Genomic DNA, 26881 nt, shown 5'->3' with positions numbered 1-26881 from the left:
ACGGTTGATACACTGTAGAGCAGTGGAGAGCAGGACATCTTTACCCATAGGGAACCCATAGTAGCCCACCCTACCACCTTGTCTGCTGCTACCCACATTCTGGCTGTGTTAGTAATGAGGTAAACAGTCAGGTTTCAGAATAAAATGCAGCTTTATTATGATATAGGAAAGACTAAAAGCCATCAGGGAGGAGTCAAATAGCCCCTCACAATGACAAGGGAAAGAAAAGTGACATAAATGTCTTGGTAATAAAACTTCTAACTACAGTACAATCATAGGATTTTTTTTCCCTCATGATTTTTTATTTCAAAGCTATAATAAATGAAACAAGCCACTTGTCAAAAAGAACAATGATTTTACACAAGGAAAAGCATACACACTGAGCCAAATACAAGAGCACTCAGGTTCACATGGTGTGGGACGCTCAGGTAGTGCCCAGCCTGAGGGGGACTTCTGGATGAAGAGAGGAACTGCAGATCCCATCCTAAGGCCTTCATCTCTCATTGAGGACATCTGAAGAGGGCTACTTTACTGTCTTGTGAAGCTGGCGCCAGCAGTATATGGAAGAGGTCTGCTCACTGCTCTAGACTAGGGGTGGTAATGCAGGCCTGTGGTGAGATGCACGTCTGTGGCCATCTGAGCACACATATACTGTGGCTCTTGGATGGGAAACCCCTTTCCTGCCTTGCTATCCAAAGGGAACAGAAACACTCCCCAAGCCCATTGGTCAAATATGCTCTTCCTTAGTCATCCACACATGCCTGTCTAGTGGAGACGTCATGCTGAGGACCCAGGACAGAGAGGTAGGGCCAGATGATGTGTGGCAGTCATGGAGTTGCCACAGGTACCAAGTGAAGTGTTAAGAATGTTAGAACCACGGTGAAGAAGGGGAATGCTTTTGGATATAAAAAGTTTAAGTCACAATGACAGAAAACAGCTACTGTCCTCCTTAGTGCCCCCAATACAGGAAGAAATGGGCCGTGTGCTGTGGGGAGAGGAAGCAGGCCTGGCCAGCACACCTGCTCACCCCTGCTCTGGATGCCCCATCCATGGGAGTCAAGGAGGCAGAAGCGTGGGCTGTGGTCCCTGTAGGCAACTGCAGTGACATCTTTAATGTGGACTTATTCATAAATACAGTGTGCTGCCCCAAGGGCATCTCCACAGCAGAGTCCCACAAACACGAGTCCGTGTCTGAGAATCTAGGCTCAGCCATACTCAAAAAAGGATTTTTCTAAAAAACATGCCTCAAGTCTGTTATTTACTTTAAATGCAGAAATAGAAACACACCAGAGAAGAACAGGGCAAGTGTCACCACAGGACAACGCTTTTGCTGCCCCTGACCTCGGGTGATTTCCACAGCGACTGAGCAGCGGCCACTTAGGTCTGCCAGAGCGACCTCAGTCCATTGCAATTAACTAGCTAAGGAGCTGGGCTGGACCCTGTGCTGCTCTTTTATAGCCTGTAGGTGAAAAAAAAAAATCTTATTTTCAAATAGTGAAAAAAAATTTTGTACACATAATTATATGTAATTTAAATCACAGCCATACTTGCTATGCAAACTTGATGCACGAGTTACCTGCTCTGGACCTGCGGCTCAGAGCCTGGCTCTTAGGAAATACTTGCCTGTCCTGAAACTCCTGGGGTGGGTGCCAACAGGCTCCTGGGCAAGCACCACTGAAAAGGCAGTGGTGTAAGGAGAAACACCAAGACCCTAGATTTCAGTTTCTTAGACGTGGACAACCTAGGCCTTGTCCAGAGATACATGCAAAATATCTTACAATAAACTTCACGACTGACCCTGCCAGCAGAACTGGTGATGGAGTCTTCTTATTCTGGCTGTAATTGAAACTATAGTGAACTCAACAGAGGCAAGCAGGTGACACCGTGCAATGCAGTCTCCACCTGGACCACTGAGCTTCAAATCTCACGCAGCCACTAAACCTCCCTGGGCAGGCAAAAGGCCAGAGACCAAGAAGAAACATGAGAAGATTGGGCCAATGGAACCACCAAGGGATCTACTGCAAAGATCAAGATCCCAGGGACCGTGGTCTCCACTGCCTGGCCACCAGCTAACTGTGCAGGAAGGCAGGCAGGGCACAGGGCAAGGAAACAACACTGATAAAAAAGCAAGACACGCTCCCTGTAGGGGAAGGGGTCGTCTAGAATTCAATATAAACTCAATGATCATTCACCTCACTACTATCACATTGATAAAATTCACTACCGAGGAAAAGGAACAATGGGGTAGAGGGAAGAAGACGCCTATTTCTAAGAAACAAAGGGAACCTCCGAGCTGATGTTTCCACATGCAGTTGATACTAAGTTATCTGTCGGACAGATGTATTTGTAGCCTGTGGGTGGCCTCAACCTGGGCCCGGGCTATCTTACAATTTTAGAAAGAAGAGCACACCCTCTGCCCTTCATGCCGGAGGGCTGCAAGCTCTGTGCCCCTGGCATCATCTCTGGCACTTACAGCTTTGACGGGCTCATTTTCCAGGAAGCAGGTGCTTTTAAAACCCACGTGGGAGGCAGGGTGAAGCACCAGGCGGAGGGCGGTCTGCTCTGAAGACACCGTCCCCAGCCTACAAGGCTGAGCAGACAGGTGCTGGTCCACTCAGCACTTGCAGCTCATCCCAGCTGACATCTCCTGCTGCAGGGGCCGCGTGTGAGGCTCGCCTGCACAGGAGGAGGACCGTGGTGTTCTGATGTGGGGGAGCAGGGATCATGTCGGGAAGCTTGCCAACTTGTTCTCTCTCTCTTTTTTTCTGGCCAGCAAGGCAGGAGGCTACTCGTATTCCAGGAACTGTTTGTGATAGAAGAGTAGGTACCTGTGGAGGCAGAGGGAAAGTGGGTTTAGTCCTAGCTTCCAAGACAGCCTATGCCAGTCAAGAAGGGCTCACATGGCTGAAATTTTGAATGGCCACTGTAGCCCCTCAAGAAAGAAAGATGCTGCCTGGCTCCTATCACCCAACTTGACCTCCATGCTTACTAGAGAGTGAGTCACTGCGGCCCTGGTGACTTCTTGTAGTCATTACCTCCTGTTCACATGGTGCGACCCTCATGCAGGGTCCATGTCTCCTCAAACCCCGCCTGTTCCCAGTAGCACACTCTTCTGACTCCTCTCTTGGGGATCTTAGGGTCCAGAGCCTCCCATGTACCGTCTGCATCTGCAGCAGGTGGTCTACCTTGTCCCTGGGTCCAGGAATCCCAAGGAAGCCCAGGACAAAAAATGGATCACAAGTAACAAAAGCAGCACAGAAGGCGATCCAGAACCACGCATGGCATGGTGAGGGCACAGATGACCACAGTGGGCTCTCACTTAGGCGCAATTCCCATCATGTAACCATGACTACAGGCAACTTCTGATACAAGGAACCACTGCCCTTCAGCAACAAAGCCACACTAAACTGAGGTGAATATGCACACTGTGGCAGATGCAGCCGAGCCTCTGGCTTTGGTCAGACAGGAGGGATGGACAAGCAGCAGCAGCAGCTCCTGCAGCCCTAGCCCAGACATACCCTTCACTGTCCAGCACATCAGACATACCCTTCACTGTCCAGCACATCAGACATACCCTTCACTGTCCAGCACATCTGTGATGCTGGCCTTGGTGATAATGGCATCGTCACACTTGAACCACTGGTCTTTGTGCTGCCGGATGAAGCTGGTGTAGTGGCCGCTCTCCAAGGTCCCTTGATGGTTAACAACAGCAAACAAGGAGTACCTGGTGCGAGAGGAGGACAGCTGAACTATGGTCTGCTGAGATGGCAGAACCTGTCTGCTTCAGTCGGCTCTGACCCAGCAAAGACAATTCCTTGAACCACACCGAATGCAAGTGGTGGCAGCAGTGGCACCCACAGAGGAAGTGACTACTTCAGTCAGTGCTATCTGCCTGTTCTACCAACAGCAAGACGAACGGGGCCAGGGGACGAGCTCCTAAGCAGACCCTCACCAGGCCTCTACAGTGGGGCTGCCACCAGGAGGGAGTTTGTTTAGAAGGGAAGGACAGGTCAGTGGCCTGAGAAGCAGGAGCTGGGCATGCGCCCTTCCCTATATGCCATGGGCGGAGACCCGCACGACCACAATGCCAGCTCACCCTGCCCCAGGCCTCGCAACCCCACGTACTTGTTGTCATTGTTGAGACTGTCCAGGGGCTGCTGGTACTGTCCATTCATCCTGCTCTCTTTGCTGTAAGAACAGTAATAAACGGTAATTACCACCTCCCCACAGACAGCATTGACGGATACGAAGGCATGCTGCATCAAATCAGTTCCCTTCGGCAGACTGCCCCATGTGGTGATGCGCTATCTAGCGTGGGCTGCAGCTCCAGGGCCTCCCAGTGTTGGTGCTGGAGCAACTCCCACAATCCCACCCCCATGGACCCTGAAGTCACCTGCTGCTCAGGGGCTTCTGATACTGGCTTGTGAAGAGTTTTGTGTGTAACACAGCAAATGAAAGGCTGTGTAAGTTAGCCCCACACTATGCCCTTAATGGAGCCAGGGATGTCATGAAGTAGCTTACTAGCAGTAGGCTGGGTAGAATGGGACAGAAACTGATCAGGAAATACCAAGTTATAAACTAGTTTGGTGTGTTTACCTACAGCCAAAATAAGCAGAAGACAGCAAACCCCATGAGACCTTGATATCAGCAACAATGTCACTCCATCCCTAGATATGTGACTACCCCATTTTCCAAAGCGATAACTCTGATGGTCTATGATACCATTTCAGCTAGTGACCTATGAACCCAGGACAAGAGTTCCTCAAGGAAGGGCATGACTGGCTAACACCAGGCAGCCTCTCAGGACAGTGTAGTGGGCTAAGGTGTGGCTTCTGCAGTGGACTGCCTGCATCTTGACCCCCAGAACAGTAAATGTAACCCATTTAGAAAACTTGTGCAGACGGAACAGAGGAGGTTGACATAAGGCCATCTAGACGGCCCTACCCTTAACCACTAATACCTAGGAAACAGACCAACAATTGAGACACAGATTCAGGAAGGGCCTTGGCGCAGGGTAGTAACAGATAGACAAGGGCCCAGAGCCTCCAGGACCTAGATGAGTGTAGGAGGGAACTCTGTCTGGATCCTTCTCACCAAGTTTCATATTTCTGGCTTCTATTATTGAGAGAAAATAAATTTCTATTGTTTTAAGCCACCATACTAACAGCTGCTAGCCACAGACAGCAAACCAAAGACATTTGGAAGCATTGTAGTTTTTAGAGGGTTAAATTTGATGTAGTTTATGATATACAGGTTTTGATCTCAAGGAAGACAATCAACCCTGTTTATCTGTATTTCAACATCAGTCTCCAACAACCACAAAATGTCACATTGGTATGCTTATAACTGTATCTTGATGAGTGGTCAAGTCTGAGAGTTGATGAGGAACGCAGAATACAAATGGGCAGCCCCACAGCAAGATAAGGAAGTCCCAGGACAGCAGTGAGGCCTAGATGGCTGTCATTACATGTCTAAAGGCTGGCACTAGGTGCCTCCACACCCAGACACCAGCCCTTTCTACCTGGAGGCCATGAAGGGCGTCATGTCCAATTCCAGGGGAAAAGACACATATGTGGTGATCTTCCGCCGAAGTTTGGCTGAGTGTTCAAATCGCTGCAGAGAGAAGAGAGTGGGGAACAGTGAGCGGACAGCAATAGCCGGGCGACCAAGCCTGGGCCAGCAAACAGCTTTCCTGATTGGTTTTCTGGACTCGCAAGCCTGCTCAGGCTGCCACACACTGCAGGACCCTCCTGCCCACCCCTCCCAATGCTGGGATTAGAGTTGATTCTACCAAGCACAAACTGATCTTTCACGTTTTTAAAGAATAGAAAATGGATCATATATAGCCTTTAAGGATTCAAACACTAGCACTGTCCCCTACCAGAGGACCTTGTTTTGATTCCTAGCACACATGCTGGCTCATGTAATGCCAGTCTGTGAGGATCTGACACCCTCTTCTGGCTTCTGTGGGTACCAGGTACACATATGGTACAGACACACACGCAGGCAAAACACCCATACACGCAACACCTGTTGACTCTAGACTAGACTTAGACTAGAGTTTGTTTTCTGGACCTTTCTTTCTGCAGTTCTGGGGTAGAACTCAGAGCCTTGCATGTTAGGCCAGAGCTCTACCACTGACTCACCCCTCCTGGCCTGGGTCTGGGTCTGTTTTTAAGTGAAATGGAAAGTTAAAAGAAGAGTTGGGAGGACGGCTTAGCAGCCACGCGTGCTTGCTGCACGAGCTTGAGCACTTTAATTCATATCCCCAGCAGCCACACAAATGCCCGAGGTAGACGTGTGACCCCGGTGCTTGGGCAGTACAGACAGAGGATCACTGGGCTTGCCTAACTCCAAGTTCAGTGAGAAACCGTGTCTCCATGCAGCAGTAGGGTGGTGTGTTACAGTGCAGGACATCTGATGTCTCCTCTGGCCTATGCTGGCAGAGACAGACAAGTGCAGGAGGCAGTTTCACTTCCTGCTTCCTGGGACTGGTGCACTGGTGAGCTGCAGGCTGAGCTGCAGGCTGCCCCTGTGGCTGGTTTCCTGGGACACTCACTTTGAGGTGGAAGCAGGCCACAATAGGCAGCTTCTTCATGGTGAGCTGCTTGGTGGACTCTTGGTAGCTATGGCAACCGCTGCACTTGATCTTGGCACTGCTTCCTAGGTGCTCTGGTCTGGTAAATCTACAAGGCATTTAAAGATCATCCTTTTATTAAAAACAAAACAAAACAAAAAACAAAACAAAAAAAACATGAAAGGGGAAAAAGTAAAAGACATGGAAGAAAGGGGAACAGATTTACCACTCAAAGTTCACCAGCAGTTGAAGGTGTCATATTTTACAATAACACAAAGAGGAACTTTGTCTTTATCTTTTCCTGATTCTCTTAAGCGCGAGTGCGTGCGTGCATGCGTGCACATGTGTACACATATATAACAGTACTAATGAAAGGTCTGGGGAAATGGTGATAATTTTAACTTCCAGCGACACAACCTGTCTCAGAACGGAGCATACAGCCACAAAGCTATGCACAAATGGCTCAAAAAGCACATGGTGCACCCCCCCACGGGCTACCAGTCAGCAATGGAATGGTAAGATACACACACACACACACACACACACACACACACACACACACAAATTCTCTGGGCTGCCAGAGATCAAGAAGTGGAAAGAGACTATCCCACAGTGATATGCCGTGAGATTCCACTCACAAACTGCCCTGAGAATCTAGAGGAAGCTAGACTTGACCTGCTTAGGTGAGGAGCAGACGGGGTTGTGGATGCAGATGAAGGCATGGCTGGGTAGGACTGTGAAGCTCCTGTCTATACCAGCCTCAGCAACTGCTGTGACATACACCCCCCCCACCCCCCCACCCCCATCCACCCCTCTGTGCTGTGGGGTGTCATGGTGGAGGGTGAAGGTACCAGGATCGCCATGTCACCTTATAGCTGCAGGATAACCTACAATGATCTGTTAATTTTCCTTGTAATTTTTTCTTGTTTTTTCCGATAATTTTAAAGATCAAATCATGTAGTAAAATGGAAAGGAGAGAGTGTTCTGCAGCAACCCTGCAGGATGTGTCTCACCTTCGCAGGCAGTCTGTGAGAGTGGTGGTGCCGGATGTGTGGCTCTCCCCATTAACCACACTGCCCTCGCTCCCTGGGCTCAAGGGCCAGAATGGGGTGGAAGAACCGGGCAGGTCTAAACTGATGTCCCAGAAGGGGTCTATGGTGGTGGAGACCCCGCTGCAGGGAAAGAGGAAAACACATGAGAACATATGAGGACTGAAGCCTATTGTGACCTCTGAGGTGGTCCATCTGTCCACAAGGTACCTCAGGATAAAATAGTGGTGCCCACCATCAGGACTGTGTGAGGAGTCTCAAGAAGTATAAAATCCTGAGCTATAATCAGAGCTCTGTGCTCTAAGATCCACCTCCCAATAGGAACTGCAGTAACACTGCCCAGGAGCTAGGTGCCCTGAACAGGCAAGGACAGACACCCATGCTCAAGCGTATAGGCCAAACATGGCAGCCCCATAAGCAAGTCTGCCGCATTAACAAGGCTGATTCCTGCCAGGAGGCTTGAGTTACAGTATTCAAAAGAGGAAACTCAGAATAAGAAATTGACTAAAGAGGGACTGAAACTGAAGACCACCTCTCGCTAACATACATGGCCAGAGAGGGAGGAACTCTACATCACTGTCTCCACAAGCAGGCCTCAAAGGTGCACTGCTCCTGGAAAGCCATGGGGCACCCTGAGATCCCTGTGCCCTGGTCCCGAGCCCTGTTCAGACAGCTGGCGGGTACTGAGGGGCTGTGGCCAGAGTGGATAAAAACGCTAGCAGGCATGAGCCAGGGGAGTGGGACAAGGCACACTGGGGGCGGGGCTGCTCTAGCCACTGCCAAAGGAGCCTTTCTGCTTCTGAAGATGAAAGCTCTAAACATGTGTACACCTGGAAAGAACTGTACTTTATGCCAGCAAATGGACAAGGAGCCAATTCACACTATGGACCACAGAGACAATGGTCTGCCACCTGCAGGGGCCATTTGTTTTGGGTCTTGGCCTTGACTCTAAGAACAGCCAAGATGTATACGAAGCTGCCAAGGACATCCCGCTGAATGCCACGGCAAAACTCCGCAGGCCTCCAAAGGGAAGAGGAGCCTCAGACTCAGGCAATCTGTCCACTTCTTGTGTCTTTTCTACCAGAGGTATTTTAACAGCATGGCTGTTTAACTGTCCCTCACCTGAAACTAGTGTAGGTGGCTCCACCATGAGCAGCACAGAACTCAGGGAGCCTTCCCTGCGGTGGTGCTGAGCTTTAGGCTCGAAGCCCAAATAACACTCACCCTTGCTGACTGGGAAGTGGGACAGGAAGTGCACTGGCAAACTGACACTCAGAGACTGGCTGGCTGGCAGGGAGCCTTACTTACTGGCAGACTTGGCAGGTAACGTCAGACTGGAGCCCACCGGTAAAGATCTGGTCGATGATGCAATTGCAGTGGTTAGGGTTGTTAGCTTTCTTCCCATTGTCATCACCTGTGGAACCAGATGTGTAGTTACCATTAGTGATGTCACCAAGACAGTACAAAGCAGTCAGCAAGTCCACATCCACCCAGCAGAGGCAGGAGGACCAATACTCTATGAAGAGTGAAGGCATTCATTTCAAGAGATCTCTCTGGTGGTGGGGGTTGGGGAAGAGAAGGTGGTAATGTCATTCTTCCCTGTCTTTTTTCCTAACAGGGTTAGGTATTTCTCTGGCTGGCCTTCAACTGGCAGGAGATCTGCCTACCTCTGCCTCTTGGGCGCTGGGATTGTAGGTGTGCACACTGACTCTGGGAACTTTACTCTTGTACAGAGATTCCCACCTGTGATCCCAGCACTCAGGAGGCTGAGACAAGAGGACCACTGCTTTAGGCCAGTATGAGCTACACAGTGAGACCTTGCTCCCCAAAATACCCCGAATCAGTCGATACTAACAAACTATGGAGGACTGCTTGGAAGCAACCATGCGATTTTCCTTACTGGAAACAGAACCTGACTATACTGACTACAATCAAACATGTTCCTACTGGGCGCGCACCAGCCTTGCTCTGTGCCATGTTTAAGCTAACCTAGCAGGGCGAGGGTGGCAGGCCCACCTTTGCAGTGCCGGTGGAGGACATCCAGGGCTGCAATGAGGAACTCATGCGCGTCCTGCTGCTCATAACCTGCCAGATGCCGGGCGTGCGTCCACACCAGATGTAGCAGCTTGTACGGAATGTGTGGGGAGCGGTGCCCCGAGTAAAACTATTTAAGAGACAAGGAAAGGGAAAATAGGACACCTGCCAGGCTTCGTCACACAAAACATCACAGCTGCACACACTGGGTAGGACTACTTTGATCAAACTGGACTTGTTTTTCTTTTTGCAAATTGGATTGCTATGTAGACTCCTTTTCTCCCACTTTATTTCCACTGATAAGCCCACACAACAAACAGCAAATTCAAGTGGCTCACTCTATACAATGTTTGCCTCACAAAACACCTGCCCACCCTCTGGGATGGTGTCTGACTGCATGGCCACCAGGGCCAGGTGCAATGGGCCACTGAACAAGCTCCTGGGAGCACAAGGAAGACCTCATGTCCTGCAGCCCGCTCAGGGAGCCAGGCAGAAGTCTACTGCTGAGACACTAGACCTAGAGGCTCACTTCCATACCAGGCTTCATGCAGTGAAGAGCCCAGGAAGCCCTGCTTGGTGAGACAGTAAGACCGGCTGGTGTGAGCAGCTGTTTCCCTTCTGAGCCAGTGCGTGCGTGAGCCTATTCCTCACACAGCTGCTGGCATTTACTTATTTACTTTTGTTTTATCAAGTGGCATTTGGGCTAGATGAGAAGAGTTGAATGTTTCAGTGTTTGCAATACTTGCAACACTATTGAATCTAGTAATCTGAAAATGCTCATGTGCTCAAAAGGTTGTAGGTCGCAGAATATTTGCAGTTCAGATTTTCCAGGGCAAGGATGCAGAACCTGTGCCAGCATCTCTTTCTCAAGGCCATCCTGTCGCTTTTAATCATTGGTCTATGTAGACACATAAGCCCTAAGCTCTCAAGGAATGGGATATTCCCGATTCCTCGCCCAACTGATGTTGTTGCTTTGTAAATGGCTGCCAGTATCAATCTCACCAATGTAAACAATATTAAGCGAGTGAGTCTCCCGAGCCTGTAAGCCCTTTTGCAACCTGAGAAAAACAAAACTAACTCCTGGGCCATTTTGCAATGAGAGAATCAAACTCAGGGCCTAATGCTAAGAAGTAAGTCTACAACTGAGCTTCACCCCAAGCCTTAAAAGTTCATTCTTAAAAGGAACATCATACATCTCTTCTAACGAGAGTGATCAACGGCACAGTAATGCCGAGAGCCAACCAGATACCCATTTATACCAGAATGCATTTCCTAAGTTCATCATTATTAGGCCAGGGCTTCTTTTGCTTGAGAAGCCACTTCATAGAAATCCACAATACGAAATTAAGTACACTTAAGGCATTTTAGAAATGGGGAGATTCTGTTTTAATCCCAAGCCTTTAAAACAAACAAACAAACAAACAAACAAAAACCAAACAAACTCTGAAACTCAGTTCAGGAATTCAAACAGCTATTTTTCAAACCAAAGATTCAACCTCACTATCTAGAGATATATGAAGACATAGTTACATGATTACGTGAGAACGGCAGGAAAATACTCAGTGCCTTTGTTTTCTGAAATGGCCTCATCATGTTTCCGTAAGAGCAGTCATCATGTTTCCGTAAGAGCAGGAGACTGCACGGATGGAAACCACACTTAGGTCTTAGGTCACTGGTGTCTCAGGCAGCACTTACTGGCACTGGCACACAGAGCAAATGGCACGTTGTGTGTTAACACTAAGGCTGTGGTGAGGTCACACAACACAATCCTGGAAGTGTTGCTGCGATGGACACCCCAGAGCCAGCGCCTGCCTGGACCTGAAGCTGTGACTGTTAGGCTTTCAGGGTTTTGGTTTGACTTGGTGACCTCCACAGTTCCTGTCAGGACCCATAAAGCTGGGTATTACACTAATCCAGAGTGGCAGATGAACTGTTTTCATGTATTAGACACAGAAACCAAGAGAAACTCAATAGACAGTCTCAAGGTCATTTATGTGTACTGACCAGGTGGGTGCGGATTTCTCTCTCTGTGGCATCATCACATTGGTGACCACAATCTTGGAATGTGTAACATTTTGGGTTTTGTTTATCAAATGTAAGATGTTCAACTTCTACTAGGAATGAACAGTTGGAGACTAGGACCGAGCAGCAGGGTCACACGGACTAATGCCACCAAGTACCTGCTGCAGTGACTGTTCAATACTCCATACTGAAAACCAAGGACAGCAACTCAACCAAGTTAAGTTAAAAACAGAAACAGCCTACAGCGTCTGACCCAGGCTCCCACTAACTGCACTATGACCACTACACAAGTTCTTCAGCAAGAGGGAGAGCCCATGTGGACCTTGATGTACCACACCAAGGAGACACAGACAAGCCTAGCAAGGATGGTGGGATATCGCACAAACACAACACTTAAATATGCTATCCATCCATCCACATCACATGTATGGGAATGGCAATTCTGGGGACAAAAACCTGTGTCACACATTTGTCAATTCACAGAACTATATACTAGGATGTTTTACTGGATGCAAATTATACTTTACTAAGCCTGAGTTTAAAAAATAATCCAAGAGAGATGATTAGTCACATGGTAACTAGCTGTTTACCCCAGTGAAGCCCAGGACTCATTTCTCAGGATAGTTTCTCGTACCCTGCAGCCTCTGACCGTTTTACCTGTCTGCTCACTTCCACATTTCCAGTCACCAGTAATGCAGGGTCAGTAATAACCTGGACCAGGGCAAAAATTGGCAACCTTGCTCTGGAAGGACCAGCTGGGTCATCTCAGTTGCCAAGCCACTGTGATGGTCATCGACTGCTCAACCCTGGGCTGTGGCATAAAGCATCCACATGTGAGCAAAAATGCCTGGACACAGACAGGGAAAAGACCACTGAAAGAAAGGAGGCCCGTCTGCTTGTTCCTTTGCAGGGCAGGGGCCACCCTATTTCTGGGATGGGAAGAGAAGTTATTTCAGTTCTAATGCCTGGCCTGCGTCTACTTAGACAGTAGGTCCTGAGATCAAGCCTGAGCAGGCATCGACAGGCACAACACAAGTGTAGCTGTGACTGGATCAATGACACAGCCTCAGTACTGTCTCTGTGCTGCCAGTCTGCAGGGCAGAAGCCTCTGACAAACACACCTACGAAGGAGCACATCTACAGATTTCCTGAATGCATGTGGCAGACAGCAGGACTCTTGAGACAAACGCCATCCATAAGGTCACTCTGCCTCACCTGCTGTTTGAGGGCTCCTCTCCAGGGTGAACGGTTTGCCTCCAAACACCAAGTCAACAACCCATCTCTAACAACCCTTTGTAAAAGCCTTGGCTTCCACAGTAGTTCCGTAGTGGAAGATAATTAGGCAAGGTTTTCATCAATTCTATTCCCCATCTTTTTAAAGAGGGGAAAGGGCAGTTGTACAGCTGTCCCACCCCAGAAGCAGCTGCTCTCACCTCCTGGAAGAGAGAGGACATCTCACAGACCAGGCAGGAGCTGGGGCTCTGCATCTCACAGCGGTGCCTATCTGACAGAAAGAAGTCTCTCAGAAGCGGAGTGTGGGTCAGCGCCTGCACGATGCAGTTCATGAAGCACGTGTTCCCCAGGTTGATCAGTCCGCGCAAACCTGGAAGGAAAGTCACGGAGAGAAGGTCACCTGTGCACCGAGCTCAGCCCCAGGCACACCTCCATGACCAGTCACGGTCTTCAACCAGCCAAGCAGCACGAGAAGAACAGGAAAGTGCCTGCTTGCCAATATTTAATGGACCGCAGAACACGCCACCACTGCCCCCTCTAAAGGGGGCAGAGGCGGGTAGAGCTCAGAGCTCAAGATCACCCTGGTCTACAGAGTTCCAGGAGGTGGGGGGCAAGATGGTGACACCCTCACTCACTGGCATGTCACCTCTCCATGAACAGCTTTGACTTGATCCACTTGAATCCCTTCAAAAAGGCAGATGCCAAGGAACCGGAAGGGACCACATCCACTCACCCCTCTGCATCCCATATCTACAGCAGCCCCTGAAGAGCAGGTGCCTAAGCTGGATGCTTAACAAATCCAGAAAGGACTTGGTCAGACAAGGCCTACTGCCGCTCTGGGAGGGAAGTCTAAGACAGAAGAGCCCGTCACCAACCTATGGTGCAATTGGAGGTGATCTTCCGCCTCTTTGGGTTGTGCTTCAGCAGTTCCAGCTCCCTTTTGGTTGGTTCCCAAGTTGAAAACTTCTCTCCAACACCTAAGGAGATGAAGAACAGTCTTAGGGATCATGAGCTAAATCTCTTGTAAATAACAGCTTTGAGGACTTGACACACATCGGGCTGCACTGCAGAGAGGTGCCCTTCTTCTAACACCCTACTGTGATGAGAGGTGTCAGATCACTAACAGGAGGTCTCCTCAGTGTCTATAAACATGCCATGTTTACAGAGTCAAAGAAAGGAATACAACCTATCAAATCACCAGACACTAATGTTTCTCAAATGCTTTGGATCTGGGGTAGAGATGATAGTACCCAGCTCCAATGGAAGCAACTTAGTAACTCATAAAGGACCTTCCGGCAAAAGAGACTGACAGGGAAAATGTACTTCTGAGAGTGGGTGCAGCTCGGTGATAGAGCGCCTGTTTACTGTACCTGTGGCCCACACTTTGTTTTAGTTTGTCATCTGAGTATGGCTTCGCTGTGCTGCCTTGGCTGACCAGGAACTTACAGGACTGGGCTGGCCTCGAAGTTGAAGGTCAGCCCGCCCACTTTCCAAGTGCTAGGATTGTGAAACTATGCACCACGCCCACTTCTGATCTGCTGGCTGAACATTCCACAGAAGACAGGAACCCACGACAATAACCAAAAGGTGGTGAGGAGCACACTTCACTCACACACCTCACTCAGAGGAACTGTTCCACACTACTTAAAATTCCTAATTCAACACACTTCAAGAATGCATCACTTAGCCAGGCGGTGGTGGCGCACGCCTATAATCCCAGCACTCTGGGCAGCAGAGGCAGGCAGATTTCTGAGTTTGAGGCCATCCTGGTCTACAGAGTGAGTTCCAGGACAGCCAGGGCCCCTGTTTTGAAAAAACCAACCCCCCCCCCAAAAAAAGGGTAACAAATAAACAAAAAGAACAAAAAAAAGAGTTTTCCTTCAGAAACAATCTCTTAAACAAAAAATTGATCCCCTCAGGAGACTATGTGCTATATGATGGTTAACTTATTTGTCAGCCTGACACAGCTAGGATCATCTGGGATGAGGAGACCTCAACTGAAAAATTGCCTCCATCAAATTGGTATGGGGAGGTGGTCCTGGTGTGTATAAGAGGGGCTTTCTCTCCTCTGTGGGGAGGAGGTCCTATAGCAGAGTGAGCCAGAGGGGCTTTCCTCTGTGACGTGTGCTTCAGTTCCTGCCCGGACTTTCCTACGTGAGGGACTGTGACCTGGAAGTGTAAGATGTGTTTGTCAGTGTTTTTATTCCCAGCAACAGAAAGCAAACTAAGACACAGGGAGTTTCCAATAAAGAACAGCTGAGCACGGCGGTGGTTTACTCCCCCTGCACACAGAGACCCAGGCTCCCTGGTTAAATGGGACACAGCAGACTTAGCACTGTTAAGGCAGACAACTGTGAGCCTCTCTGGAAGCTGAAAAGGAAAAAACCAGAGAAACCCAGAAATAATAAACTGTTGTACCTGTGACTAAACACGTGACAGAAAGCACACATAAGGACAGAGATGGAAACATAAACCTATGATGTCACCAGAGCCACCAAGCCCCTGCCAGGCGTGCAGGAGTCTAAGCCACCAGGGAAGCTCAGCCGCTCCACTCTCCATCTAACAGGACACTGACGCCTCTCCTACAAGGAACCGATATGCTGGCTTTGGTACTACATTTCCTAGCATCCTGTGGAGCAGAGAGCAAAGCCCTGGTCAGGGATTATCTCTGCAGTCATTTAGTCTGGAAGAGGTGGGTGGAGACACTGACAGAGAAGCGCTGGGCTAAGCCAGGTTCTCCAATGTGCCCTCCAAGTGAGTTTTGCTTCCTTCCTGACTCCAGCAGTGCCCTACAGAACTCCACAGAACCCACAGCCACGGGGGCATGACTGCATTACCTGCCAGGCTGATGCCCTGAGAATGAAGGAATGAGCTGATGGAGGGTTCATTCATTAAATCAGATGCCTATCTACACCATTGCAGTACTGGCAGGCTCGCCTTGCTCCTTGTGTCTCACTACCTCATAAGTTCTACCACACCTGAAGGAAATGCAGGCTCACTGTGACAAACCTCCCGTGTTAAGGACATTATAGAGAGAAAACTTAAAATGCCTCTAAATCATATGTATTAAGTCCTTCTACTGGGCTGGGGAGATAGCTTACTGGCTAACATGTTTGCTATGTAAGCATGACAACCCAAACAAGGATCCTAGTACCCAGGTAGAAGCCAGGCATGATAGTATGTGCTGGTGACCCCAGTGCTGGGGCCAGTCAGCCCAATCCTCAGGGCTCACCAAACAGAAACATTCAAGGAACTGGGTGGCTTCCATATATGTAGCGAACTAGAAGATGATTTTACTATTCTAAACTTTACCAAAAAGAGATATAATAGTTTGTACTTAAATTGCTACCATATGCTTTTATCTAGCATTCAAAGTTTCTAAGTAGTTTCTTACTATATAAAATGTAAATTTAGGAAGTAAAGGTTGTGAGACTGTGGCGGTGAACTGTTAATACCCTCTGCGCCCCGCACTTCCTGCCACCCCCCAGAGCTACTATTCCTTACTGGGTCAATGGCTGGGCACTTGCTGACCCTCCAGCGGCTAGCACACACTTCCCTCCAGCATTCCCGAGTTAACACTTTCTAAATCTAGATTTAGATTATCTTATCTTTGTGGCTCTGCCTCTCCCAAGGGGCCGCTTTCCCTTTGCACCTAGATTTCAGTTGTCTCTCTCCTCTCCTTCAAGGCGTGGTCAGTCCTATGCCCCTCTCATGGCCCAATTCTTTGTTCATCACTCCTGTGGGTTTGTTTGTTTGTTTTTAATCCAGGAATCCTAAAAGTCCGGCCTCTTTCACCCTGCCCAGCCATTGGCTGTTGACAACTTTATTTTCCAATCAGAGCCAACTGGGTGCAGGTTTCCTTTAGCCTATGTGCAAGGCACTTCAAACAGGTTTCTTGGGTGACACTTAGCATGAGAACACAAGCCCCTACAGACTGACTGTGAGGAGGTACTTCTACATGGCGTCTGGACTTTGCTTTACCTGAACACAAACTTATCTTGTGAATGCTGAGGCAGGCTGTGTTTGCTACGTATGAAAGACACAAAGAGAGAACAAAATTCCTAATGGTATTGTCACCATGGTATATCTAACTCCACTGCTAAGAAGAGCTTGGGTCATTTAGGCACGGGCATATTTCAACAGTTTTGTTTCTGCCTTTTTAGTAGCTAGGATTCAAGCCCTGGGCCTTGTATAGGCTAGGCCACAGCTCCACCACTGAGCTAGACACCTGGCCCAATATTTTAGAATTTTCACACCAGCCCAGCAAGAGACAGTACAGTAGTATCCCAAGGTTGAGAACTGAATAAGAAAAGGGAGGGATTGTAGTGTGTAGCAGACCTTCCATGGGGAGGATGGACAGCCTGGGCTACTGTGGTACGAGAGCAAACCTCCCCTGAGGACCAATAACCCACTTCAGCTAAATCTCCATGCTTCCTGAAGTAGTTATCACTCCTGCAAGCCGGATGGCTGCCCCAGGAGTTAGGGCTTGTTTTTCTCTCCTACAGGCCCAAACCAGCTTCCCCAACCACTTTTGGGTCACCCAACCCCCTCTCTAAGCATGGTGGACGCACCTTGCATCTTCCAAGCCTTGCGCTGCTCCTCTTTGGCAATGATTTCTATGTCTTTGTCATAGATGTAGTCCTGACACAAAAAGCAGTAAATACCTCCATACATCAGGTCAATGGCTGCAGAGAAAAGGGAAAAGAACATAATTCAATCTAGCATGGCAATGTAGTTCTTCAGACAGCTGAACTCGGAGGCACTTGTTCCAGACACCTGCCTAGAGCACTTTCCTCCTTGAGTTACAGAAGCCCCAACTTTGAGGGTTTATCCAGGGTAGGTGAAGTGTGTCTGCTGTCTCCAGAAGCTTCCCTGAGGGCTGATCGAGAATGAGACACACATCTGAGCCCTGCTAAGTACTAATTTATCAGGACACACTGCTTCAGTGGCGAAAGCTCAGAACTCAAAAGTAGGGCTAAGTTCATCAAGCATTTACTTTAGGTCCACAGGCATTCCCAGCAACCTGACTGGGGATGAGGCTTTGCTACACCTTGGATGGCTGGCAATCTAAGCGAGGCAACAGCGATTTGCTGTTTCCTCTTGTCTTGACTACATGGCTCTTTCTCCAGGGACAGGTAAGGAAGTAGCAATGGCTACTTTAAAATTCACGAGAGCTGGGACTGCTGGCCACAGGGATAATTCTAGGTGTCACTTTCTGAGATGCTGCCAGACGTTAAACATGCATTCCACTGAAGCAACGGCTTTCTTCTTACAATGGAATAATCTATAATAACAGGAAAAAAAACCAAAAACTCAAAACCTTGGAAAAAGTGTTGATAGGACAGAAATATGCCCATTGAGTCAAAGGAAAAATCTCAGGAAAATTAGAAAATATTTCAAGAGAAATGAAAATTAAAACCTGCCCGGCATGGTGGTGTATTCCTTTAATCACAACACTTGGGAGGCAGAGGCAGGTGGATCTCTGAATGCAAGGCTAGTCTGGTCTACAAAGAGAGTTCCAAGACAGAGTTGTTACACAGAGAAACCCTATCTTGGGGAAGGAAGGAAGGAAGGAAGGAAGGGAGGGAGGGAGGGAGGGAGGGAGGGAAGGAGAAAGGAGGGAGGGAGGGAGCAGGCCTATCACACTAAAACTTCTGGACTTGGGAGGGGTAGACACAGTGCTAAGTTGGAAGCTGGTGGCTGTAAATGCTCACATTAACCAAGAGCAAGCCACGTGTGATGAGGTGTGTCTAGAACCCCAGCACACTAGAGGCTGACACAGGAGGGTCCAACAAGGTCTGGGCCGCCCTGAGTAATCAACAAGACTGTTTCAAAGAACAAAGCAACTGCTGGACAGAGTGGACAGACCTATAATGACAGCACTGGGATGCAGAAGCAGGACAATCGAAGTTTAAGGTTATCTTTGGGCACATAAACAACTCTATCACCCCACCCCTCCCACATACACTGCACATACCTACGGTCAGACAATGCTCAGCTAGCCTTTCATGAACCTGCTTTACTAGAAACCAGGAAACCCATGCTGAAACTTAACACCAGTTTAAAAAGCTTCAAGCAAATGGTGCGAGCCACTTGAGTTCAGTTTCCAAAAAAACCATTCCATCACAGTGGGTCTTAGGAGATCACATGCCTGCTCCTGTGCCCTGCAGCAGGGCGCCTTACCCAGGTTCCCCTGCAGCAGGGCGCCTTACCCAGGTTGTGCCGCTTTGACTTGGCGTGATCATGGATGTGCTTCTTCGTGAAACAGCCAAAGAAGACACAGTAGAGGCAAGAGTGCAGCCGGTTCAGGTGGATGCCGCAGACATGGCAGACACAGGACTTTGCCTGAAATTTAGAAAACGAGTTAGGAGCAGTGTGGGCACAACAGGGTTTGCCAAGGAGAAACACAAAGTCCATGCCAAACGGAAGAAGGTCAGGGGCTGTCTTCTTAGTCTTAGCACTCTATCACATTCTCCTCAGTCTCCCCAAAGCACTGAGTTTAGCTCAAAACAAGATCAACAAGAGCATAGCCGTGATGATGTCATCACATTCCCACACCCAGTGCAGTACCACCGGCAGCTCACACCCAGCCGTCCTTAACCCCGGTATCATTTTGAAGTTTGAGAATCAAGGTTCTTAAAAAATTAAAATACAACAACTCAAGAAAAGAGACATGAATCAAAGCAATATACAGGAACAAAAGAGAAAAGTCCACTGTCAAGAAAGGCCACAGAAGAAACAGAGCAAGGCAATCACAGCAAACATGAACACAGTGGTACCTAATTCTAAATATTCACACTACCCAAGCATATGCCAATTTGTAGCACTATGGATCAGATACAGAAAGAGGAAGAGTTATGGAATGTTCCCTGGGCAACCAGGGCACAATCTGACACAGATATCAATAGTAAGAATGAATTACTTACACCTGATAAAAACAATAGGCACCCAAGTCTGATCTGAAATTACTACAAGCACACCTACAAGCTTTCCCAAAATCTTCATAAAATTCCATATACCAACTGCAATGGGGGAGACAAAACAAAGCCCATTTTCTGTAAACATTCACAGCAACAATGGACTCAATCACCTGTGGACACCACATCTCCAGGCAGTAACAATGGTACTCAAAAACTGAAAATACAGCAAATATCTACCAAGTCAACGAACAGACAAGCAATGGCACCACTGTGGAACAAAGATATGCTGATACGGGCAAAGACATGGGCCAGAGGCCACAGAACACACAGACAAGCAACCCCTGCAGACTGTGGCTGGGAGGACAGGGAGCAGATGCAGTGTGCCAAACCTGTAGGGGGGGCACAGACCGCAGAGCACTGAATACTCCAACTCACACTCCACGTTCCTTCAACCAGGAAAGGCAGCATTCTGCTGTCTGCTGTACTTGGACTACTGGGTTTCTGTTTTGTTGTTGTTGCTGTTGTTGTTGTTTTGCTAAATCTGTGATTAGGTTTGAATCCAGAGTGCCCAGCAGGCCTACCTACTGAGGGCTCCCAGCCATTTCTCACTATTGGTTAGCTCAGGGAGTTTAGTATCTGAAAACAATGCATGTCAGTATTTGAGTATGGACTACGTATGAGATAGCTATATTTCCTCATTATTCCTGGACAGTGTTCATTATTATGGCCACAGACTATGTCCTCATTCTTATGGAGGTCAATGGCTACAATTACCAAGATGTCATCAACCAATTCTAAACAACTTGGGGAAGAGAAGGTAAAAATGAACCTGGAGGTTGCACAGCAGCTAAAGTACTGTCTGCTCTTGCAGAGGACCTGAGTTCAATCCTCAACATGGCCACTCACAACTTCCTACAATTCCAGCTTCGGGGACACTGACGCCCTCTTCTTGCCTCTGTATCAGGTAAATACTCAAAGAACAGTAAAAATGAACCAATGAGAATTACATAAACACATGACAATTGTTTTCTGACACTACTCATTGTAGGTTTCTTTTTTTTAATAAAAGGAAATATAAACTGAATTTATAAGCTGTAAAACTCCTAGACTCCAGCAGAGTAATATGCAGAAAAAGGCTATAATCTGTCTCATGAATGAATCTCAACAGACAGCACTGAGAAAGGGGCTACACAGTAAGCACACACCACATGTTCCCATCACAGAAACAGAGGCAGGCAGCAAACCAAGTGCCACAAGAGCCTTAGCAGATACCCTTGAAGGTGAGAGTAAGGACTGGCAGGAAGAGATGGGCTGCTCTACTCTGTGATGGTGTTCTGTTTTCTAAACATATTGCATTTGTGGGTGAAAGTATTCAGTGCACGGGTGTGTGTGTGTGGCACGCGCGCATGCAGGTCAGAGAACCACCAGCGGAGGCTGGCTCTTACCATGTGGGTCCTAGGATCAAACTCAAGCCACCAGGGTCAGTGGTGAGCACCTCTATACACTGAGCCACACTGGCCCTTCTTGTCTAGTCTATTAAATCAAGATGTACACATCCTCTAACATATGGCTTAAAAGTCAGAATACATGAGGACCTGCTCAGGTGAAATCCTGCAGTAATGTAAAGGATCACTGGATCTGACCGAATGAGCACAGGGCGGGGGAGAGGGGGTCAAAAAGAGTAAACAGTTTAAAACTGAAATATCTCATGTCTTCTAAGAGGTATGATTCCAACACACGAAATAAGCAGAGTCTCTATGCTAGTCTGAAAGCAAGAAAGTCCTTATGGACGGCATGCCTGCCTCTCGCCAGTTGGTACAATTGTACTAACTGTACAACCCATACAACGAGACTAAGGCAGAACTGCAGGTTTGCTACTTGCATGGAAGACACATCTTTCTGAGCTAATAGATTTAAAAAAAAAAAAAAAAAGTCAAGACAGCTTTCCTTCCCAACATCATCAGCTAACTACACACCCTTAATTAGTAATAACCCTCCCCTTATATCTTGTATACTATTATTAGCTACATGTGGTTCCTGGGCCACTGAAGTAAGGCTAGCACAACCAAGTTTAACCTTTACTTAAAGGCATATATGGTGGTCAGTGACCACTGGATACAGTTCAAGATCCTCAAGTGGGTGCTACCTACCTATAGAACTTATATGTAGTGTGTCTTCTGGGCTCACACAAGTGCAGGTTGCAATTTAGACAATGGTTTACTTCACAGTACTGAAAAATATCCTCAAAGCCCTGGGGTAGCTCATAAAACACCTACAAAATTAACGTTCATGATATTTAAGCAAAGGCACAGTTAACCCAGACAGTCTGGGGTTAGCACTAAATGCTGGCCCAAGTAACCTCCCCTCCTGAGAGATGGTGATGGGACAAGAAGCTAAACCCATGTGAACAATGAAGGAGACTGGAGGATGCAGCCAGGGTCTCAGAAGAGGGAGGCCGGGATGGATTCTTTCCAGAGTCCCGGAAAGAATCCAGCTTGTAGAGCCAGAGGCGGCTAAGCTGCTTTCCCCCATAGACAGTGACTGCTGTGGGCTCTTGGGAGCAATGTGGCTCCTGAGCTGGCAGCAGCCTGCCTAGGGCTAGCCTGCCATCAGCCAGTATCCAAAGCTAGCTCTGTGAGCTGGTGGGATGAACTGGAAGTTAACCTCGAACAGGCCATGCAGGGAGCCTTTGCCACCACACCCACACGAGGGTGCTGGCTCTTCTAAGGCACAGCCCACAGGCTGCCAACAACCCTGAAAGACACCGACAGCAGTTTCAGTGTGACATCCTAATACGTATTTATGAATATGTACCTTGTTCAACTCACCTCCAATACTACCCTCTCCTTCCCCACGCTCTTGGACCCTCCCTCTGCCAGATGCCCCCTCTCTGCACCACTGCTGTGTTGTTCAGTCCTCCGGGTCTATACTCAGGAATGCTGTGGCTCAGGGACTGGGTAGTGCACCTCTAGCTCTTTGGGAACTCTCCACTGGTTCACAGAAGGCTGCAGCAGTTTATGTTCCCACCAGCAGTGTGTACATGGCTGACTCTCCCCAAGCATTTGCTCTCCTTTTTCTTGAGGGTAACTATTTTGCCTGGGGTGAGATGGAATTTCAGCGCAGTTTTAAGCAGCCTTGCTCTGATGGCTGAAGATGAATACCTTCCCAGATCATCCTGGTCATTTGTAGTCTTGGTTTTTTGTTTGTTTTTGTTTTTCACCACCGTGTGCAGCCAAACTTGTTTTTAAAAAGAATCCCTGACTTGTAAGATGAAAACACTCTGAGCTGGAGGGACTTCAGGGGTGAAGCTCTGTTCACAGCTGAATGCAGCCCAGGCACCTTCCGAGCACAGTTACCTGCCTTCATTTCCTACTTTACTGTCATTCACCAAAACAACACAGCTTCGGAATGCTGTGCTGGTGTCCAAGCTCCCGGCTGGGAAGATCACATAATAAAGAACTTGTAGCACGGTGGAAATTTAAATATTGCACCGAGCAGTCCTAATTAAAAAGGAAACTTTTCATGCTATACAAAACTAAAGAGTCTGGGGAGATGGAGAAAGCAAAACAGGAAAGAGAGCTAGGAGGATCCCTCCACTTAATCCCATGTAAAAGTGACTTGACAGCACATCTCAATCCAAGAAGCAACAGAGTGGGTCAGTGACAAAATTATGACCCGTGGAACACTGGTGCCAATCTGGTAGTTTTGTAATGGTTCATCTCTGTGATCCCAGTCTTCACAAGGCTGAGAGAGGAAGACTGGGTGTTTAAGGTCAGCCTGTACCACATAGAAAGACTCCTGTCTCAAAATACAAAGTAACCCAACTCTAGTAATTTTTTTAATCATATGCTTCTATTACCAAAACTCTTGCTCCAATCCTAACAGACTTTCTGTTATAGAACAGAAGCCTTTAATGCCTAAAAGACTTATATCGTGGCCATGCTTGATTTAAAAAAAAAAAAAAAGGGGAATTTAGGTGGGGGGGTGGGGGCGGTTTGCATTCACCTTTAATCCCATCATTCTGGAAGCAGAGACACGAGGATCTCTGTGAGTAAAGAGGCCAACCTGGTCTACAAATCGAGTTCAAGAATGCCAAGGGCTATAGGGAGAAACCCTGTCTCAAAAAACTAAAGATGGAGAATTTGATGCTTAACATGATATACCCAGCGGATTTGTCAGTTCTCTTGTTATAAACCGCTACTCAAGACAGAAAAAAAATTTTCTATTCCAGTTTTTATCTTCAAAATCAAATTGTAATAATGAAGTTTTTTTAAGATTAAAGAATAACGTTTTCCCATCCCCAAATCACTAATAATCACCGTTGTTGGGATTTACAGGACCAGCAAACAACAAAATAGTCATTACCTCGATGGCTGCGGCTGTCAATCAATTCCTACATACTAAAAATCTCGCTTCTCAACTCGAGCGCGCAGAGGCCCTGCCAGCCTCAGGTGTCCGCGGCGGGTCCACAGAACTACCCCGCAGACCCCGAACCCCCACCGCGACCTTTACAGAAAAGGGACTACTCTGCAAAGGAACGTCCAGACAGATCTTCCTCCTCCTCGGACACATTTTTAGCTCAGATCCCTCTCCCACTCCCCTCCCCTCCCTTCAAGGCTTCCGCCGCCACACTCCCAACTGCGTCAACTAGGCGGTCCTTTCCCCCCTCCCAGCACCACGTTACTTCCTTTAGCCCCCTCCCTACATCGCGAGGCTCACCCTAGTCCCCCTCCCTGCACCACGATGATGCTTCTTCCTCTAGCCTCCTCCCTACACCACGATGGTTTCTCTAGCCCCCTCCTTACACCACGATGCCTCCCCTTGTCCCCCTAGCCCGCACCAGGATGCTTCCCTTAGCCCCTTCCCTGCACCGCGAGACTTCCCCTCACGCCCTCCCCGCAAGGCCAGGCTCCCTCCCCACACTACCAGGCTTCTCCTCCCCAACTCCCACCTACACTCCGCATCCCAGCCTGGGGAGCGGCGCAGGCCTCGGGCGCACCTTGCGCTTGCGAGCCTCGGCAGTTCCGCTCCACACGAAGCACTGGTAGATGGCCCGCAGGTTTTGCTTCCAGTTGTCCACCTTGAAGCTGCCCAGGTGCGAGCAGCCCGGCGGCGGCACCGCCAGCTCAGCGTCCATGGCCTCGACCTCAGGCTCGGGCCTGGCCACCATGGCGGGCAAGGCCCGGGCGCGCGGGGCAGGCGGCGACGGGGGCGACGACGACGCCAGCGCGGCGAGAACAAAGCTGGGGGGGGGGGGGGAAACAAAGACCGCGTTAAGAACCCAGGCAGGCGACAGCAGCACCGACCGCACGCGCAGCACCCTCCGACTTCGAGGAGGGCGGAGCGGGGTGGGGCGGGGCTGTCCACGGGAATGGATAACGTCACCCAGGCCAGCGGCCTTAGTGCGCAGGCTCCGCCGCTCTAGGCCCCGCCTATCAGCCCTCTTCTCGCCCGCTGGCTCCCGAGAAGTGCCGAAGGCAAGGGGGTTGGGTCAACAGATCCCGCCCCTGCGTCACACCATTGGTTGTTTTTCAGTCTGAGGCACGGTCTGCGCCTATTATATGCTGGAGGGCTGGTCCTGTTTGCTTTCGGGCTGCCTCCGAAGACGCCAGAGATGTGACGTTTCGAGTCTCTTCTTGGAAGGCGGGACGTGCTGAGGATTGGGTAAAACCAAGTGTCCATCAGGGCACTGAACCGGTTTGCACCGGCTTGAGCTCTGCCGCAAAGAGGCGGGGCGACGGACGGGGTGGGGCAGGGTAGGGCCTGAGTCTGCGCGTTCTCTGCTAGGAGGGTTTCCAGATTCTATTTGTTGGTCCGTGGAGTTCCTTGTGTGGGCTTTTCTGCAGAGACTGCCATCTTGGCGACTTTGTTGGGTACCGCAGTGCCACAGCTGGCGATTGGGCGCGGCAAAAACTCAGAGCGCGTTTCCTTCCCTAGGATCCTGTTCAACGCTGTCCTATTGAACTAGACTGCCAGGCGGCATACGATTTTTTTTTTTTTAGTGGCTACATTTTGTACAATATTTTGCAACAAGAACGATGAAAATTAATTTTAACAAGCAATCCAATAAAGACAATATCATGTCAAATTTTTGCATTGGCTTTGAAATATCGTTTTATACAGATTTGGTATAGCAATTCAATGTGTACTAGCCACATCACACACACTGGCGACTAATAAGTAGGGACAGTATAGAACTATAATGCATCCAGCCCTCCTATCTGAGGGTTACACAGATGTGCAGTAAACCAACTCGAAAGAGAAAATATTGATCTTCCACCCTACAAATTGTATCTACCGAGTAAGTAGACACTACTTCCCCCCACCCCCCATTCCTTAAAAAGGATAACAGCTAGGTGTCAAAGTCTGGCAAACAGGTACCCATGATGTGGAGCAGTGAAATAATTCACCAAGACAGAAAAGGCAGAAGCAGAGAGTTCATCAATGCATTGTAGTAACAGCAGCTAGCAGACAAAACAGCTGAGAAGAATTGCGGACAGACATTTTGATGTCATAGTTCTGAGGAGCAATTGCAGTTGAGGCTTGTTCGATTAGGACCACTTGGCATTAAAGCAGTGATGGTCTTGCCCAAACTTAGATATGGCTAAGCATGCTACCCTAGGTGGCATTTGAGTGTCACCCAGAGAGAGGGGGTGTTGGTGCGTCTGTTGGTATGGGCTATTTGGGAGCTACTCAGGTTGAGGCAGAAGGATCATTTGAGACCAGAGTTTGTGGTCATGTTAAAAAGAGAAAGGGGTGGGGGTGGGGAGCTGGTAGGATGCATACAGGCCATATAGGTTAGAGCCAAATATTACACCATTATATTTAGGACTTGAGCATCTGAGGGCTTTGGCATACTAAAGGAATTCTGTATGTGAATGAGTCAGCCAGGGCATATTGTGGGGGAACACACACACACACACACACACACACACACACACACACGCATACACACACAATCTTTCAAGTACAGTTGTCTTGGGAAGCCCTTGGCTTACATGTGATGCTGTTCATGTAATCTTATCCCACTGCTAGCTATTTTACTA

The 26881-nt window shown here is 48.6% G+C and overlaps 1 protein-coding gene across 2 annotated transcripts; it reads right to left on the bottom strand.

Moving 5' to 3' along the window:
- Positions 1–1468: 1468 nt before the first annotated feature.
- On the bottom strand, positions 1469–25183 carry Usp22 (ubiquitin specific peptidase 22). 2 transcript variants are annotated; one of them, XM_052197411.1, is made up of 13 exons: positions 24835–25183; positions 19128–19260; positions 17487–17600; positions 13791–13892; positions 13116–13285; positions 9643–9790; positions 8935–9040; positions 7591–7749; positions 6560–6686; positions 5522–5613; positions 4126–4188; positions 3547–3724; positions 1469–2828 (listed from the first exon to the last, which is right to left on the bottom strand). In XM_052197411.1, exons 1-12 carry the CDS (start codon positions 25003–25005, stop codon positions 3565–3567), a joined length of 1545 nt encoding a protein of 514 aa, XP_052053371.1. In that variant the 5' UTR covers positions 25006–25183; the 3' UTR covers positions 1469–2828; positions 3547–3564. The 2 variants fall into 2 exon arrangements, with proteins under 2 accessions (XP_052053371.1, XP_052053370.1); XM_052197410.1 differs by having other exon boundaries at positions 3575–3724; positions 24835–25182.
- Positions 25184–26881: the final 1698 nt, after the last annotated feature.

The sequence above is a fragment of the Apodemus sylvaticus genome, chromosome 10 (assembly GCF_947179515.1).
Source record: "Apodemus sylvaticus chromosome 10, mApoSyl1.1, whole genome shotgun sequence".
NCBI classification, from domain to species: Eukaryota; Metazoa; Chordata; class Mammalia; order Rodentia; family Muridae; genus Apodemus; species Apodemus sylvaticus.
The sequence above is the reverse complement of the archived record's forward strand: the minus strand, read 5'-3'. Positions and strand labels throughout refer to the sequence as shown.

Excerpts from the sequence above, each read along its gene's own strand:
- Usp22 (XM_052197410.1), bottom strand. The coding sequence starts at position 25,005 with ATGGTGGCCAGGCCCGAGCCTGAGGTCGAGGCCATGGACGCTGAGCTG. Across the intron at positions 17,601-19,127 it reads GTCAAAGCGGCACAACCTGG|CCATTGACCTGATGTATGGA; the intron begins GTAAGGCGCCCT and ends TTTTCTCTGCAG. Across the intron at positions 5,614-6,559 it reads TGGCCTGCTTCCACCTCAAA|CGATTTGAACACTCAGCCAA; the intron begins GTGAGTGTCCCA and ends TTCTCTCTGCAG.